This window comes from Festucalex cinctus, chromosome 16, assembly GCF_051991245.1.
Source record: "Festucalex cinctus isolate MCC-2025b chromosome 16, RoL_Fcin_1.0, whole genome shotgun sequence".
NCBI classification, from domain to species: Eukaryota; Metazoa; Chordata; class Actinopteri; order Syngnathiformes; family Syngnathidae; genus Festucalex; species Festucalex cinctus.
In genome coordinates, this window is record NC_135426.1 from 12,007,728 (window position 1) to 12,027,251 (window position 19,524).

General features: G+C 42.6%; 2 protein-coding genes across 5 annotated transcripts in view; one reads left to right on the plus strand and one right to left on the minus strand.

Annotated features, from left to right (window-relative positions):
• Positions 1–2,330: 2,330 nt before the first annotated feature.
• ppp1r3aa (protein phosphatase 1, regulatory subunit 3Aa) lies at positions 2,331–7,760 on the minus strand. Of its 2 annotated transcripts, XM_077499369.1 has the most exons (4): positions 6,761–7,759; positions 5,746–5,771; positions 5,591–5,652; positions 2,331–4,560 (listed from the first exon to the last, which is right to left on the minus strand). In XM_077499369.1, exons 1-4 carry the CDS (start codon positions 7,501–7,503, stop codon positions 2,587–2,589), a joined length of 2,805 nt encoding a protein of 934 aa, XP_077355495.1. In that variant the 5' UTR covers positions 7,504–7,759; the 3' UTR covers positions 2,331–2,586. The 2 variants fall into 2 exon arrangements, with proteins under 2 accessions (XP_077355495.1, XP_077355494.1); XM_077499368.1 differs by having other exon boundaries at positions 5,591–5,771; positions 6,761–7,760.
• Positions 7,761–10,207: 2,447 nt separating this feature from the next.
• Positions 10,208–19,524, plus strand: part of foxp2 (forkhead box P2) — a 102,745-nt gene continuing 93,428 nt past the window's right edge. For all 3 annotated transcript variants that reach the window (XM_077499370.1, XM_077499374.1, XM_077499375.1), the window contains exon 1: positions 10,208–10,655. The gene's annotated coding sequence lies outside the window, so the exon portion shown is untranslated. The remainder of the gene's footprint in view (positions 10,656–19,524) is intronic.

Below are 19,524 nucleotides of genomic sequence, written 5' to 3' on the forward strand. Positions count from 1 at the left end.
ACTAGTTGAAACATGAGCCCGTTTTGAGTGTGTGTGATGTCATAACGAGACAGAGATGGATTAGATAGACAAACCGGTGATGGCGGTAATACGTTTTTACAGTAACGGTGAGTAATCTGACTAAAGTTTCTTTGAAAAGTCACAATTTGTGACAATTAATGTGAATCGCTGCTCATTTAAACTTAAAGAGAAAAGACCCACAAACTCTGCAACCTGTATGAGATCCCCAAACTCGATCATTATATTTATAAACAATGTACATTTTAAATATTAAGTTTTGTCGTGACTATTTTAACAGTTAGGCCTACGTAAGGCCAAAGCAGACTGCCTTAAAAAGTATTTTTGATAAGTGAATTCTAGAAATACTTTTTTATTAAAAACAAGTAGCCTGTTTAATAAGTAAAATCTATAAAGACTCATTTTTAAAAATACATTTAATTACATATGTTAGCTAAAAAATGGTTATCTTTTATTGTAATTTTAATAAAAAAAAAATCTTGTTAACTGTTACTGTTAAAAATACACTTCCAATTTAGTATTGGCAGAAGCGGTTGTCGGCGTCTGTTGAATTCAACAAACAGTAACTTCTAATCTAACTTAGTGACATTTAAAACTAAGTAATCAGTAAAGTAAGGAAGTTACTTTTAAAGTCAAGTATTCAATCAAGTAACTAAAGTAATTGTGGCCATACTATTGATTACTAGGGATGTAAGGATAATGGCAATATCGTGATATCGCAATGTTAAAACTGGCACAAAATATATCGTCGTCGTCATGTCACGATATTAAAAGCAGCACAACTGTTAAAAAAAAAAAAAAAGTCAGGTTGATTTCCATTTGTGCAGTTCTATCACCCTCTGGTGGCTAGTTTTTTAGTGCAGTTTAATTTTCATGGGGCATGTTTTGGCCCTTATGTTTAAAAGCCACGATAATGGTCAGATGAAGGGGAACATGCTTGTTGAACAGAGTCAAAATTGGTACCTCATATTTATTTATATATATTACATTTATATATATAATATTTATAGTTTTATATTATTTATTGCTGTAATGTACAAAAACAATATTTTTTATTTATTTATTTATTTTTTTAGTATGAGCTGCTTTTTTATAATATTGTGACCTTTCTTGTATTGCCAACCTCCCCACAATATCGGTTTAATTATCGTATTGTGACCTTCATATTGTGATAATGTCGTATTATCGTGATGTCTGGATATCGTTACACCCCTATTGATTACTAACCAATATTATATGACACGAAAGTTTCACATACTTGTTAGAACAAGTTGAGAACTGGTGTGGTAATTGATAGGCATGTAATGTCATACAACAGCTATTTGCTTCTTAAAGGAGAGCATTAGACATTAAAAAGAAAGTGCAAGTTTTATTATGAAGTGATGTTATCATGAAGCCCTGTGATGTGTTGCCTTCAGTGGCTCCCACGAGAAGCCGTGATAAAACGGTGTGCTGTTTGCCGGGCAAATTTGACTTCCTTCCAAGTCTCGTCGACAGGCACTTAAAGTGAAGCGATGGATAGCTCCGCAGAGACGGAGGCGAGGAGGGAAAAGCGGCTTTCTCATTCGGAGCCGCTGAGGTTCACAGAGTTTATTCATGTGAATGGCGGCGGGGAGACAGCAGCAACACCGTGAGGCGAGATGTCCCTTTCTTGTTGCTAGGGAAACTTCATTGCGGGCTAAATGTAAATCAACGAACCAGCATTCAACGAAGACAGAGTATTCTGTCCTTCCTTGATTTGTTTTGACTGCCAAAAGTGTTGTTATATTATTGGATTTGGTGTTAAAAATGGTAACTTGGCAATAGCCAGTTGGATATGCATCGCAATATCCATCTGGTACCGCTCCACAGTTATTTGGTCAGGAAAAGGCGAGACATTCTGTACAATAATTCGAGCTGATTGGACGATGCGACATTCTACACGTTTGTTTTAACCAATCACGGTCATGGGTGAAAATTTCAAAAAGTCATCTCCGTTCATCTCGAAGGGGGGAAAAGCACGAACATCTTACCGGCTAGAAATGCACGAAGCGCCCCTTGCTGTTCAACATTCAACAAGGAAACGGTGAGTCATTCCACGAGAACAGAATTAGAATTGTTAGCTCCGCCATCGGCACTGGCTTCCTGGTTTCGTCACAGTTGCATATCCCGCCCCCGCTCTGTGATTGGTCCGAACCATCAGTAGTTGGGGAACGGCAGTTATCTGCGGGAGCGTTCCAAAATGGTATTCTCCGGAGTTTGTGAACTCACAAATACCGTGAGAATCCATCTTGCGAGAGCAAGGTTATAAAAATGGTTCTTGAGCCCAAAAAAGGATTTGACCAGTTTATTTTATTCAAGAAAGCCAGACAACCACTGCACTACTTTAAAAAGTAGGAAAGACAAAAATACAAATATAAAAATCACAGACGTTACAAATGGTAACGTTTGCGTTATTGCACCTACTCCGTCATCCTCCTTCACTATGTGGCTGTGTGATCATACACTATGAAGATTAAGGAACATTACTATAGTGTTATATTTCACACACACACACTCACACACGGCATCTTCCGTCACTATGGCTACCTAACTGACGTTCGCCTTGTTTGTTGCCCCCTGAGGGCCCCTCCATTTGTAAAACCACCAGGCCATTGAAAACATGTAGAGCACAAAGAATACTGGGAATTCGTAGAGCGCCACCACCACGACGAACCCGGCGACGAGCAGGCTGCAGGTGACGATTCTGGTGATGTGACTCAGGATGTACAACATGCTCCACCACATGAAACCGCCGGACCCTTTGGAGGGACTGCGTGTCGACGGCCCACTTTCTTCTGCGGAAATTTCGTTCCTTCCTGAAGGATCATGGCCGACATTTGTGTTTCTTCTGACTTGACCGTGGACCCTCCTGACTGAATGGTCTCCAATTTTTCCTCCATCCAATCTGGACTCAATCACGTCAAGGGCTTCTGCCACAACAGGTTCTGATTGGGTGCTCTTTACACGAGCGTCCTCCACGTTATACTCTGCCACTAAAGGGAAGTTGACTATATCCACGCTACCGTGCTCGTTTTGGCCTCTCGCTGATGACTCAGTTTGCTTGCAAAGTTCTATTAACATTTCACTCCTTGAGATGTTCTCCTTTGTTGGGCTGCAGTCCTGCTTCTTCCCATGTGTCAATCTCCGACATTTATCTGGATATAAAAGATTGTCATGGGCGTTTTCGTTGAGGCTGTCACGATTTTCTCTAATGATCGAGGGTGTGCCAACTCCCGTACCGTTGGAGACGACGGCATGATCACCCAGTGCCCCTAATTCGTCGTGTTTTGCCTCAAGAGTGCAATAAAAAGTTTCTTTACGATTAACGTTCTTGTGTAACGCCGCACCTTCAGTCTTTGATTCAACACCTCCTATTTGACTCGGATTGAATTCATCTGCAGGTTTTATTCCGCAACTTTCATTTGGCTCAGATGGGCTGTGCGCCGTTTGATTTTCACCTGCCTCCTCGTCTGTCAATGTGACAGCACGCATAGAGTTCATTGCGATTCCGTCCGCCGCTTCTCGTCTGGCAGCATCCTTTGTGCCCTGTCCGATCGTGTCCCAAGATGCCACCATGTCATCCGTCGCATTGTGCGCGCCACCTGTGTCTTCCCATTCTGGGCTTTCTCCCTGCGAGATCCTATCACCGTCGCGGCTGGCGTTCTGAGCCTTTGCTGTCATGTTTGTTGTCGTCAACCCCCTCTGGCTTGTTGCTACGGCAGCTGTGAGCTGCTTGGAGGTGTTGTCTCCTTGTATTGCTCCTTTTATCCGGTCTTCTTCATGCTTGTGACACTCACTTAAACTGTCAACAGAGTCACAGGACACAAGCACGGCCCCCGCAGATCCAAATTCCCGGAGAGTGGCAGCAACGGGCCGGGTGTGCGACCCGGGTGCAACACTGTTTTCACCGCCGCGTGTCTCTGAGGGCTGGCGCTTCTCAGCGTATGAGGAAACGTGAGCAGGCAATGCATGTGACAGCGCCTGACCGACAGCTGAGGCCGCCAAGGTGGCCAGCCGTGCATTCCGAGGTACGTGCTCGCTTTCACTTGCCGGCGGAACCAAGGCGGCGGTCTGCAGCCATTCCGATTCGGGAACACCGCAGTTATCTTCACAGCGAGGCCCGTGAATAAACGCCTGCCATACATCACGCGCGGAGCTTTCGTTATCGGGGCTAGGACCTTTCCCATTCAGAAAGGTCCTCCAAATATCATTAACTGACAGCGCACCTTTTACATTTTCCTCTGATGCTTTCGACAAGGTCACTTTGGCTCTCCCAGTCCAGATATTATCCATGTTAGAGCTCACCCACTGCTGCTGCTTATCATTGTCCCAGTCCAGTGTAATCAACGGAATTTGGTGATAGGTGAGTACTTGTTTCCTTTGGCGTTTAAGCAAGAATTCCCCCGAGGGCCGAAGGGTGCTGGCGGGATCACGCGAGGAAGCTTGCCCCCACCTTTGGGAGAAGATTTCTTTCACGTGCGCCAAGCGTGCCGCTCGTTGTCGGCTTTTTAGGCTCGCCATCTGTCAAAGAGGCCACAAGGTCAAAGTTGGAGCAAAATATTGAGGGTCAAGCGGCATTTTACATCTTAAACATTTTTAGTTGTGCTAAACATTTTTTAGAAATAGGCCTACATGATGCACCATCGATAGCACATGTGTCAAGATCCGGTCCTCGAGAGAAACCTTGTTTGTTTATTATTTTGGTTGTCGTTTGCAGTAATGTAGAACTGATTATATATTGTGGGTGTTGTGATCCAGACCACCCCCACGATATGTGAAATCTGATTAGAAATATCATAGGCAAGTTTTAGATATTAATGGCACCTTTTTAAAGTTCTTTAAACACACTTTTAAAATGATAACAATAATAAAACCATAGAATATATTGAGGGAGAACAATAGCAACAGATGAGACAAACATATAGGACAGTGTTCCAGTGTCCCGATCCATTAGTGTTTACAATAAGCATTACGTTTTGCCAAACTAAAAAATATACATCAATAATCATGCGCAAAGATGTGCATGATGAAATTAAGCAACAGCAGTCGCTTTCTGTAAATGTCATGTAAATGAGGATTAGGGAGGATTTAATACTGAATAATTTTCAGCACAATCAAGGCTGATCTTGGAATACTGTTGGCCCACTTCCTGCTTTCAGTCTTCTTCTTTCAAATTTACGGTGTAAAACCATATTGTACCTCCATCTCGTGGCCAACAATGGAATTACATCCAAAATTAACAGGGTGGCGTCACTGACTGTAGTTATTAGTGGTTATTTCAGTTCACAACTTTGCACCCAATGCGGTACTATTTTAACCACTGGAAACTGCACTCAGAAAAATAACATATCATTAGATTAATACCACTCTGACATAGGCAACTCATAATCATTAATATAATAAAACTTGCATTGTAGTGGGTATTATTGGGCGTCATGATATTGTGGGTGTTTAAGCCTGTTTTCTTTATATAATTAACTCTAAACTTTCCAGTTAGTCTCAACACAATTTAGTAAGATAAAATAATCATACATTCAAATATTAACCTCACCAAAGGTTTTCGTTCAGCAGGGACGAATAACGACGGCGCCTCTGCCCTCGTCTCCTCCGCCTCTACAGGTCGACAAGGGTCAAATCTTAGCTTGGCAGCTTTGACAAACACAATATAATGGTGACACATTGCGACGAGTGTCAGTGTGTCCATACCCTCCTTATCCTGTGCGCCTGCTCTCCTGTAATAGCACAAACAAACACACGCATCAGTCTGCAGTTTATGACCTTCTGTATTGTATCTTTTCCTTCAGTATCACACAGAAAAGAAGCAGCAATGATGACATTTCATGATGTGCATAATCTGGCTCAGATTATGTCACAGGCAAATAATCCTGTTTTCTTGCGTCACAACATGATGTTCTCATGCTACGCAATCAGATTTTTATTGCATATGTCTAGCACGTACACACAGGAAGTGCATGTCTGTCTCTATCCACAGTCGAGAGACAGACAACACCACCATATATGGGCAAAATAATCCATCACTGCCAAATTACATAACCGCAGGCAGAAATAGCTCCTACTTTAGCCCCAAAAGCAGAGCGTGTCGAGTAAAGACATCTACACAACAATGAACCGAAACTGCACTGTTACCTTCACAGGCTAACTTCATTTGACCTTCTATAAACTTTGGAATGCTCAGATTCAACTGTTTAATGTATCAGTACTTGCACAACTTGCTGTTGTCTAAGAAGGATCGGAAATGCAAAATTCACAACAGGTGTGTTTTTATTTATTCCTAGAACGTCTACTTCTCTGCCTTTTTGGTGACTCTCTCATGACACTTTGTGACACTTCCATCAGAGAACGGTGTGAAGCCTTGCATTGAATAGATGGTTAGAGTTAGCCAGCAGTGATTCAGGTCTAGAAAGTAAAAATTTGAGGTTTTTCTACTCAACCAGCAGGTATCATGCTTCTTTACCTGCCGGGTGAATCAAAGCACCTAAAGCCAGTGGCAGGGTTTTTACTTTCTGGACCTGGATTCTCCACTTCTGTGGTTAAGAAATGTATTTGTCGATTCACAGGTGAACAAGCAAATTGGCCAAATAGTACTGAAACAGTTGTGCATTCAAAAGTTTGGAGATAGTCAATGAAATTCAGTTTCAAGGTTATATCCTGAAATGTCACCTAAAAAAAACCGGAATAACCTGAAAAGTGAATATCTTACCTGTTGGCTCTGAGGCAGCTCCTCTTCATCTTCAAGCTGACGCTGTCCTCCTGCACTTGTTGCTTGGCAGGACTCTTCAAGTGGCAGAACATGACGTAGTTCATCTCCTGGTTGTTAGCCCAAAAAGTGCCGGCCGACGTCTCATAGCGCAGGCAAAACTCAACTCGGGTCCCCTCCTTTTCCAGCGGAGGAACCACGGTGTACTGGAAGGTAAACCGATCTGTTTTCCTATCACTCGATCCAGGTACGTAGTCGGCCAGCAGGTCAAAGTAGCTCTTCCAGCTGTCCAGCGTGATCCTGGCGTAGACGGACTTGCTGAAGCAGAGGTTGAGGACCCGGACGCTACCTCGGAGCGTAGTGGTTCCCGGGAGGAGCTCCACACTCTCCAGCTCCACCATCTGTGCCTCCAATCGCCGCACCAGTTCCTCCTCGGACGAGGGCGCCGCAAAGAGACACGACAGGTAGAACTCCTCTTGCGGCGGCAGATCCCTTTCGGCGACCCCGTCGTCCTCAGCGGCGTTGGCGTCGTCGTACTCCTTGATGGACACCAGGTCGAGACCGAAGGCGTCCGCGAAGGACACTTTCCTCCGGACAGAAGAAGTTGCCTCCCATTCGGGTTCTTCCTCATCCGTGGTGGAGCCCCAAGGAGAGAAGGCCTGCATCCTGACCTCTCCCCGTTCACGGCCCTGCCTTCCTAAAGACAACCTGTCCTCCTCCAGGAGTTGAATGGACAGAGCCTCCATGGTGTACGAGGGTCCAGGAGCCAGCTGTCGGCCCGTCCTGCCGTCTGTCTGCCTCGGAGGGTGGCGCCGAGCACAGTGCCCTCAGCCTGGCCGCGGGGACACTGGAGAAGGGGCGAGCAAGGGAGAGGGGACGTGACTGGACAGATGGAGTCGGGTTGCAGCTGAGTCCGGGCCAGGCCTATTAATAGGACGCATGCAGCTCAAGCGAGGGCCCGCATTGGTTATTCGCTCGTTTATCCTCTCACAATGTGTTTTGCTAGCGACAAGAATAAATAAATCCAAACGGGGCTTATGTAACGCCACTCTGGACATGACAAAGACCACGTCCGCAGGGATGATGCAAGCATTCCTCTAAAATCCAAACAAAAAGGCAACTTTCAGTCCTATTATTAGTACGAACATCCTCAAGTGCCCCCAGATTGCAGGAGCCTACGTTTCCCATGATGCATTGTTTGTATGACTGGGTAGGCCTCAAACCGTTCTTCTCTCGAGTGACAGCGTTTCACCTCATTTCTGGACCAAAAAGGGAAGATTATTCTATTCTTTGTATAGCAGATTAAGCCCTGAATGTGTTCAACCATGTGAAGTTTAATTCAACTAATCCTCGATATGCAGTGCGACCATCATCCCCTTACGGTTACAGTAAATCTTGTCAGTCGACTTCAATGCCAGTCGCACAATCCCTCACAGGTGGCCTCTGTCCACAAAGAAGACTTTGTTCCCGTGCCAAATATTTCTCTCTAATGACTTTTAATGGCCTATTTGGACTTCAGCTATTCTTAGGCATCCATTCCTTTTCTCTCACGTGGACTAATACAGCCACTAAGGTTGACTCTACGATAATGAACATTGTCTGAGTATACAAACTATTGTAGACAATGGGTTTTTATGAACGATCACGTTCGGTTTTCTGTTATCTGATTGTGTCTACAACACTTGTAATTTCAATGTGTGATCACTAGATGGCGGCGTTTGATCACGATAGAAAGTAGTTTGGGCCAGAAAACAGATAAAAACTTTTCAATGAGTCAAAGTTTGCTCAGGCCATATGCGGTCAGACTGTAATAATCACACCAAGATGTCCTTTGACCTGTTCACATCTCAGAGAGTCCAAAACAACATTTATGAAAATGGCTCCTATTGCTTATCTTCTCTGATTGTGCTGGTTGGAAGGAGAATCGATCCTTTTTTTTTTTTTTTTTTTTTTTTTTTTTTTTTCTTCTTCTGTGAATTGTCAATTTTCACTAGCCTCAAATTTTGTTTTACCGGCTTACTTAGAACTGGCCAGTTTCATAAAATTTATGGCTCCTACCTGGCAAAGTGTCAAACAGTTTCGGATCCGGGCCTTCCGTGGGGCCCGAAATGACTTTTTCCACTATTATAATAATCTATGAGAATTTAAGTGATTTGAAAGAAATGAACTGATTGTTGTGAAAGTAATAAAAGGAAAACTTGAATGATTAAGATCCATCAAACTTGTTTGTAACTTTGATGAATAAAACACATTGTAGGGGTGGCGGTGAGGAGGGGGCAGGAGGTTAGGGTGTAATAGTGTTCTCTGTGTACATGACTCAAAAAACAAGAAGTAAAAAAAAAAAAAAAAAAAAAAAAAAAAAAAAAATTCACTTTTGGGTCATTGCTGTCTGTCATTCGACAAATGACCACTTGGTGACAGCAAATCCCCACATGTCAATAACAGCGTTTCAGTCCACCGTGGACGCATTTGCCATTTTTTTAAATTGAAATATTCGCGTCTTATTCAACATTTTCAATACAGGCAAACATATACAAACATAGGACATATTTACACCATTAAAAACAGTGCGGGGTTGTTATTGAACGATTTCAAACATGTTTCTGATCATTTTTAATCAAGAAAACAAATTGTGTATGTGTACAGCAATGATCCGGGTCAGTGCTATGCATGATCACCACGCTTGTTCTCTCGAATGACAGTAAAAATGTTCATCTTGGTTTGATTGTGGTTTATATATATATATAAAAAAAAAAAAATGTTTTCGAATAGGTATCCTAAACTGATGTTGATTTCTGAATATAATTTATTACCCACAACATAAATAACATGCATTAAATTCAAATGTCTACATTTAAAGAATTCCTTTATTCGTAAATAATAATGATTATTTTACTCATCTCCACACATTGAACATTTGCTCTTGTGCTTACTATAAATAACTGAACAAGCAGGATTACCTGTAAAACTATGATATGAAAAATATAATGTATGTTACTACAACCCACACCTTTCATTTTGCAGCAATATTATACGATTTTAACTGCCTATCTGTGAGTATGATTTAATAGCAATAAGCAATTCTAAAAAAAAATGTTTATTATTATTATTTATTAGAAAGCATTTGTTGATCCTTTTAAAAATAACAATTTTGCTTTGATGAAATGACATTTTGAGACATTTGTTACGATGGTTGATATATGAATATTCCTGAACAGAAACATGCAATGAACTTTAATGGTTATTCGGATTTATTTTATCATTTTATCACGCGAAATAAACAAGAGCTTAATTCATAAGTCGGGTGAAAACAAAATGGCGATAACAAAAGTTTTCTTTTTTTTTTTTTTATTGACTTTTAATTTGTTTACGGAGCAGGTGTGCTGTGACGTCACACGGGGTCGCAGCATGCCCAAAAATAACAACACTCACCTCCGCGCTGAGGGAGCCACGAGGAAGATGATGATGAAGAGGAGGAGGAGAAGGAGGAGGTTTAGTGTGTATGTGTGTTCTAGTCCCAAATTGCGTGGCGTGGATACATCTTGATGTGTGTGTTTGAATGGAAACGCGAAGAAAACACACACGCATTGCGCGTCATTCAAACAGGACTCGAGTGTACTATCTTCCCCCTCTGGGTTGCACTAGTAAGCCGAATAACAGCGTTGGTGCGAGACGGTGGTGCCCAGCGGAGGAATATTTGTGCTTTATTTACTCTGCCGCAGCTTGTTGTTGCTTTTCGTCATGGTCAGCTCGGACTGTCACCTGTGAAGAGTTTGACCACAAGACAGGACTTCCTCTTCAACTACCTGTCTTTTTTTTTTTTTTTTCCCCCTTTTTTTGTTTTTGTCTTTTTGTTTTACCAACTTCATCGCGAGGAAAATATACCTGACACTTTTTGGTAAGTTGTAACACTTCTTTTTAAATTAGAAAGTAGACCCAACTCGCGTCCGACTTACGTCATTAGTTTGTATACCTAAACATACGTCACTTTGGTTATTGTCGTATACATAAAAATGTTGTTGTTTATTTTATTTATTTTTTATTTGTTTGGTCACGTAAGCCCGGCCTGCTGTCTGGACGTTGAGCCCTCACTTTAGTCGTGCTATTTTTAATTTATATTTATTTATTTATTTATTTATTTATTTATTTATTTATTTGTATGCTATTGTTTTCACCTTTGTTTTTTTTTTTTTTTTTAAATCATCATCATTATTAAAATCATCATTATTTGACAGTCACTATAAAGATATATGAAAGGGAAAAAAAGATAAGCAAATTATATGTATTGAAAGTTTGCAGAATATAGACCAACATATATTTTATTTAGTTAGAAAAAAAAAATCTAATCAATATAATTTGAACATAAATGTTGTGTGAATTTTGTATTTAAGCATGCAGTGGTAAACATAAAAGTAAGCCTTTTAATCATTTTCTCAGTTGTCACAATTTGAATAATACTCGATGTGTACTCAGTATTGCAGCATTACATTTGTGAGAGAAAAAAATGACATTTTTGTGTGTGCATTGGCAAATTTCATTTGCAATCAATTGTCCACATTCGAGGGAATGTTTTGTTTTACAGCATTGCACAGAACATATTTATTCTGATTCAGAACTCAAATGTTTTCTGACCAGTCTTTTGAAATGTGCTCATTTATCAATCAACACACATGCTTAACTCTCACTTATGTCATAAATCATGCTAATACAAAACACAGTAGCACCCTGTGACTGTTCTCTTGGGTTTGAGTAACTAACCCATGCTGTGATAATATCGCAATATTTTTTCCAATCATACCAATACGTGTTGAACGGAGAAAGTGAAAACTATCTTGTCGAGCACTCTAAGCAGACAGGAAGAAATTTTGGTAGGTCCAGTTAAATACAATGCAGAGATGCATTAATATCAACATCCAAGATCCCGTTGTGTCGATACTGTAGCATCTGTACTGTATCGATACTGTCCCACCCCGAACAAATACCTCACAAATGAATATTTCTCTTTGATGATCTGGCCACCTCTCGATTATTAGCTGCAGCGACCCTCCTCGTGGGAGCCGCAGGGTGCGCAGGTGTTCCCTCCTGAGTTATGCAGGTGTGCACCGCGGCGTTCCCGCCTCACTCCGCAGCCCCAGCGCTTCAAAGGTGCGGGTGGCAATAAACGGCCCTCGTGAAATATGTCGGTGACAGTGCACAATCAGCCCCTTTGTTGGAGTGGCCCTATAATCATTTCTTAAAGCGGGTTTAAAATAGCCCTTGTTTATTATTATACTCTGCTGTGCCATAAGAAAGGTCAATTCTTCATATATATATATATATATATAATATAAATATGTGAGCACTTATTAAAGCCACTCTCCCCCGCTCGGCATCCATTTTTTGATTGCTGCATTCATCATCGGGTGGCCGTGCTCTACATTATGGTAATAGGAAAATGAATGTCTTCCAGTGGATTAATGTGTGTAACCTGTCATAAGTTTCAATCATATATCAAAATCAACAGTCAGCTTTTAGCTTTGTGAAAGCAGCTTTTTTTTTTGTTTTTTAAATGTGGAAATCACTGTTTATGAATCAAGCGGAGGTTAAAAAAAAAAAAAAAATGCTGCAATTTTTTTTGCCATTCCTGGAAACTTTGCACACGGAAGCTGAGACAGACAATGGAGGGAGGCCAGATTCGGCACGAAAATCAGCAACACGGCCAAAAATCACATAGATCTAAACGTTTAGGTAATGAAACAGGTAGTTTTGCATTTTTGATCCATCCTGTAACACAAGTCTGAGGAACCTACACTTTTTATAAAAAAAAAAAAAAGAGAAAGAAAAATAATGTGGCCATACTAAAATGGTATATACAAATGATATCTTTTTGCGTTTTTGTTTATTTTTAAAATAACATGGTTATCCAGATCATAATGCTGGGGAGTCCATTCTCTGTAGGTTCCCCACCCCTGGCCTAACACATCTGTCATGTGCACATTAGTGATAAAATCAACCCAAAAAAATGGGTCTATCTTGACCCTGTTGCCAAGCCAAAAAGGCAATTAAATGAAAAATCTTCAGATTTTATCCCTTTTAACTTCCCAGCAATGTTTCCATGACAACCTCCATGCATGTCAAGGCAACCAGAAGTGATCACGTTGAGTCCCCCCCTCACCCTCCATCCCCCACCAAAGTAAGAATGGAATTTGTGTTGACAGTTTTGGCCTTTAATGGCACTTTTGTGCCGCACAAAAGTATTTGTTTACCGGGCTCATACGCTGCAAGCTGTCAGCCTCGGAAAGATTTACTTCTCAAGATAAAAGAGTGTATTACGTGCTTAAGAGGCCACCCTTTTGCACCATAATTACCCGCATCACTGTAATGATGTTTTGTGTGCCCAGTTGCTAAGGGTCTTGGGACAGCTCAGACTTTTTTACTTATGCTCCGGGTCACTTAAGCCAAACTCCATCCACAGTTTGTCGGTCGGGGGCGGAGCGAGACCTGTGCTGGGTTAGGTGATCAGGGTACGAGGATTAAAAGGAGACCTTGGACTCCTTTGTGCTATATGTACTTGACGCTGTCATGCTGACTGTTTAAACTCACGCTAACGTGTCAAATGTGTAGCTTTTGGCATTCATCTGACTTGGGGAAAGAACCCGCATTTGGATGCGAGTGTGTGCTACTTTATAAAATATTTTTACTGTAATATTTGTAATTTTGGAACCATGTTCTCGTTGTTTTCTCATTGAGTAGCGATGCAGTAGGTGCCCAAAGTCTGTGAAGCGTCTTTCACACTCTAACTTTAGTCATATAATTAGATGTGTGGCGATAAAAGCTTTCAACTCAAATGTCCCATGCCGTCAAAATCCAATTTTCACCCTCCTGTTTTATTAACTCATTCACTCCCAAAAACGTTTTTTAATGACCTTTTTTTTTATGCAAGAGCATACAGAAGGCTTTCATGCAGCTTCTGACTTGAAGAGGTGGCTTAAAACAATGGCTACTACTACTACTACTACTACTACTACTACTACACAAAATGGCCAGCAGGTGGCGGCAGAGTGAGATCAGCCAGAGCTATGTTGCAACAAGCTCTTTTTGATAGTGTTTTCACCTGGAATGTGAATATCAAGGAAACCTATCTGTATTCTAATGCTAATTGCTACAAAACGGAAACGGACACAAATCTATTTTTTTTTCTGTTGAAAGAAAAGACTCTTAATGTTTCTTTTTGTAGGTTCCATGTTTTGATAGCAATAGAACACAATATTCTGTGGGCCTTGTAAAATCAGTCAAAATTCAGTATAACAGCTGGGAGCAAAGGGGGTTGCTTCAGTGAAAATGGCTGGGAGTGAATGAGTTAATAACAAAGCTTAAATTGAGTCTGTGACATGCTTTAAGTTTGACATTGTTTGTTGATTGTTTGCAATAGGTGAAAACAAGCTTAAAGGCTGCAAAATGAGTGGCTCTGATTTTGATGTTATGATGTAGGGTTGACACTCGTTATTTAAGTAAAATAAAAGTAAAAATACAGGGACACATGCACACATTAATCAGTCCGCCTCAAAGTGCATTCGAGGCAGCTATGAGGTCCCAAAAAAAAAAAAAATGTGCAGCTGAGAACCAGCTGGAGACCGGGGCTTCGTGCTGTTTAGTTCGCCTTAAAGTGCACACTGGGTGGCTACGAGGTCGCCTGGTGTCACCATGGAGGTGGAGTTGTGGACTATGAAAAAAATTAGAATATACCTGAGAGCTAGCCGGGCCCACGGCTTCTACTTGAGCGTGCCCACTGGGTGGCCGTGAAGTTGTCGTGCGTCATCATGGAGGTGGACTTCAGAAGGAAAGCTGTTCCTCCAGGAGAAATAGTTGCATTGCAGTATTGTGGCGGCAACAATTCCGTCAACGGAACAACACAATGAAGGGCGACTTCGTAGCTATCTTTTCAGTCAGTGACAGGCTGTTATCTTCCCCTCCATTCATTTAACAAACACTTGTTTACGTGCTGGGGTCACGGTCTGATGAATGGCTTTCTCTCCAGGGTGGGAAAAAAAAAAAGAGAGTGTTGGTTTTGGGGTGTTTGTCTTGAATTAAAAATAAGAGGTCACTCGTGGCAAAAGGCAAGGTCATCTCAGAGCTCCTAACCACATGTGACGGCCAGCCTGTCACTTGTAGTCAGCACTCGAGGCAGAAGAGTTGTGCGAGCCTTTACCTCATCTGTTTTGATGTTGGGAAGAGCTGTAGTTTGGTTATCTGAGATAGACAACTTGTCAAATGGCTTGTTATTTAATCCACTCTGCTCTGGTCGCCAGTAAATCTCATTTGGGATGAGTTGTAAACAAACAGCATTGAGTGGTACCTTTTTCACTTAGGCCCCAAAAGGAAAGTATGTTGTGAGAGGAGCAAATAAAGCTCGAGTGGTAGAGGGTGTACGGGGGCTGGTTTGTGACAGTAACACTTTTTGACAGGCACATTAGGCCGCAGAAAGAGCATCCAGCTCGGGGCTGAGGGCATATGGTGCTGCCTTCTGCCGGCGTCGCTCCAGACCAAGATAGAACGCTCGCGCAGGGTCACGACTGTCTCAGGTTTGTTCCTTCTGTCTCACTCGGACAAATAATAGAGGATGGGTAGAACGGATGCTGGGGGATGGGCGGCCGGGGTGATGATGATGAGGCTATTTGTTGGTTGGAGTGCCGTACAGTGTCTTTCGTGAAAGGACAAAAGGGATGTTTGAAGTCTGCCCTCTCTTTTGGCCAAGATTTGTGGGGGGGACATTTGACATTCTCACAAATGTTCATTTTGAGATGGCGTTTGCTCGCTAAACGCCACCATGGTGGAGGGATTTTATCTTCTTTCACCATCTGAAGGGATCTTGTGCACTTGGACGACGAGCCCTAATCCTACTCTAAACAATGGCTGTGTTTCCACCACAGCGGCTTTGCTGGTGTTTGGCTTCGTCCATGCGGGGAGCGTATAAAGTTTTAAGATGACGCATGGCTCTGGTCTGAAGGCAGCGTATCGGTGGGAGGCTAATTACAGGCTCCGAGTGGATCACAGCTTTAGGCTTTTCGGACACGCTTTTCGCAAATCGAGCTGTTGCTTTGAAACAATGGCGCCGTATATTTTCATGATATGTGATGAGTCTTTTTATTTAGACAGTCACTTCTGGTGAGCAGCAGGGCAGATGGTGCCGTCTTGAGTGCCCATCAGAGCCTAAATACCTCCAAGCAGCTGTTGTTGCACAAAAACTTTTTCGTTCCTGTTTTTTTTTCCTTTGGCGTCAAGTCAAACCTGTTACAACACCTGTTTCTGCATATGCAAATCTGTTGTTTTGTCATTTCATTAAACAAGGCGCCACGACAAGGGTCCCTCGTGGTCGTGAACGCGACTGGCACCGAGCCCAGTTGGCATGCCGCACACGGGCCGCCGGAGGCGGGGGTGAGAAGAAGTGGAAGGAAAAGGGTGGGCGGGGGGATCGCGTCGGGGGTGACTCAGCCAGGAGATGCCCTCGTGGTTCAATCTGGCTGGCTTCCGAAAATGTGGCTAATTATGAGCACTCTTACGTGATTAGCATCTTCACTCTTGGAGTGAATGTTAAAGGAAGTAGTCCAAATTAAAAAAAAAAAAAAAAAAAGTGGCACACGCGTGTCTGGCACACGACTTGCTCCCTTCTCCTCCTCCTCTTCCTCCTCCTCCTGCCTGCTCCTCCCATCCTCATCCCTTCATCATCTGGCGCTCTCCCGCAGCGTTCGCCTCTTAACCACATGTGCCAGCACCGTGGCCCTGCTTTTGCTCCGGGGCTAATTGTTCGCTGGTAAACGCCATGCTTGTTGGTGGGGGCCTCGTGCACACAAAGCTGGATGGTGTCGGCAGTGATGATGATGATGATGATGAAGAGGGGGAGGAGGATGGAGCAGATCTCGCAGTCTCGCCGTGCAGCTCCCCTCTTCCAAGTCTGGAGATTGTCACTTGTAATCCGGCCTGTGTGCTGAATACAACAAATACGCCATGAAATTAAAGGTTATTGCACGAGCACTGCAAAAAGAGCTTTACCGGCACTGTTTTCCAAACCTGCAAACAAACATGGAGGAAAAATAAAGCCTCTATGAAATCATGTTGACACTGGTCACAATATTAGGTACACCTGCAAGTCTACAAGTTTTTGTGTGTCTCCTGTAGCCACAAAATTCAAAACATATCTTGGTGAGACTCGTTGCAGTTCTACGCTACAGCATTTCCTCTCTAAGCCGTATTTATGTTTTGTGGTACAGGTTTCATATTGAATCTTATTAGCTTGCGTGGATAGTTTCCAGTAGCATGTAGCCATTATCTTATTATTAGCAGTGAGACAAATGTCTGGAGAAATGGCCTTTTTGACAAACATCCTTGTGTGACACAACCTGAAGAAAGTCTGGTTATTAAAAAAACAAAAACAAACAAACAAACAAAACAAAACAAAAAAGAAAAACGCCTTGAAATTCAAGTGTCAAGCCGTCAACCCTGGACATTTTCATCATGGTTGCTCCTGTCAATAAAACTTCAATCAATCAATAACTCGTACGTGCGGAAATTCTGAGGGTTTTGACAGATCAAAGTTACTGTGACGTTTCAAATTTTTACCACTTGACCTAAAAATTCCACGTCAGTAGCACAAATGAAACACTACTCATTGAGGAGCAGTTTGGAAAATAAAATAGATATTGTCCTTAAGCACCCAATTATTTTTTTCATGTGTGTTTATGCTATGGTCTTTTTTTTCTTTCTTTTTCTTTAGGAAAAGCCATAAGGTGGCCACTTATCACGTTGCTATTGTTATATGAACTCAGTCACTGCCATTAACCGCTATAGATGTCAAAGATCCATTTTTACTGGGCTGGCAGTAAATACGTGAAGTTAGCAACCTGTGGCTACGCTTTGGTTGTCCCTCGTCATCTAGCAGTTTTCACGAGTGCCCTCCTCATCCCCACTTAGTTCAGTTGAATGGTCGATGGAAAAACCTGACGAGCGCCTGCGCCGAGCTAATCTCGCTCGATAACCACCACCAGCAGCCCCCCGCCCTCCCCGCCAGCGTACCCGCCACGGCTTGGTGATTCGTGCTCTCCTCTCTCCCCCTCCGCACAGACACGGGCATTAAAGCCCAGCCCCCACAAGCCCCCTCTGATACGGGGAGAGTTCATTAGAGATGGGCCTTTGATGGGCAGCCTTTTCATGTGACTACCGGTTCCTCAAATACCTTGATGTCGAAGCTTAAGAAGCCATTGTGCAGTAAGCCCTCCTTTTGATGCGACTTATTTAGATCTGCATACTAAATCAGGGGGGAGTAAATAACCAGCCAGCAGATGGAAGCAAGGAGATAAGGCGCTGGCGAACAATCGCATTTGTATTTTGTTATGATGTTGACAGCAGCTAAAATTCGCTAATCTGGAGCAGCTGATCTGCATTTCAAAGAAATCTCATTTAGGAGCGGCGAGGATAAAGTTCCCCTCATTGTGTCCATTTTATTGCATTCTTTACTAATTTATCTGGCCACAGATTTAACGTGCGCGTCTCGGCGCTTGGAGCCGGCGTGGGCACGTTGCACACGGGGTCTTAAATACTGTGAAAGCGGCCCGCGTCTAGACTGTGAGCTGAGGGTAATTACACGTCTGACCATGAATAGAATCAGTTCCCAGACTCATCTTTCCTTGAGCGGCCCTGAATTGCTCGACGAGCACTGATAAGGAGCATTTGGTCCCCGCAGAAATATTGCAGCCCACTTTCCTTAATGCCCATTGCGCCCCTCCTTCCCCTTCCAACACCGTATTTACTTTCAAGATAAACTTATTGTGTACTGTAATCTTACTTGTTAGCATAATGTCCTCTTTCATCAGTGGACCCTCCTTTTTTCTGCACCGTGGAGGTATTTGCGGCCCCCTCTCTCTTAAATAGTTTATCTTCACTTAGTGTGCAAGTACTTTATGTAAATATCAGCCTATAGCATTATTAGGCCTTCATGAATACTTTCATGCACTTCAATGTTTATAAGTAGATAGAATTTACCAGTGGAATTATATTTTTGGTATCCAGATATGTGTGGTATTTGTAAATCCCCGCCAATTGGAGGTCATGTGGACTTAATAGCCCCTAATGCTTCTTTTTTGACTAAATAAAATATGACACGCCCGGCCAAGTGGTGAAGCCGCGTTAAAGTCAACTCGACTCGTCAAATCGTTTCAAGTCAGTAGCGCACGCCAGCTTTTGCCATCGAAGTCCACAAATTGATTACTTGTCAAGATTTTACTGCTGGACACAAAACATTCATGAGGGATTTGATTTTCAACGTAAAAAAGCTTTTATTTTTCTTCCCACATGCACGCACGCCGCTCCGCCTCGGTCTTGAGCGAGCAATCTGTGCAGCATTTTCCACAAACTCAAAACAGTGAGAAATTACAGCAGTTGGCATGTTTTGTTTTCAGCTGTGCTCTTTGAGCTTCGGGCTTTTTTTTTCTTTTTTTTCTGGTACAGTTCACAGAGCACATTCCTCAGGATTCAGCAGTTGCCGGTTGCCTGTAGGGGTCATTGGAATTCTGGGAGATTAAGAGCGAGAGAGAATCTCAGATAGGAACATCCGGGCCGTTCTTTGGCCCTCATGCCACCTCTGGCATGCTTCCATCACAAAAATGGTGCATAGACCTTTCCATCTGGATTTTTTTTATTTTATTTTTTGGTCCAGTTTTTCTAACTCTATCGGAAGTCTATTGAGCCCGTATCGTTTAGACTGTCTACTCAGCTGAATGGAAATGAATGAGGAA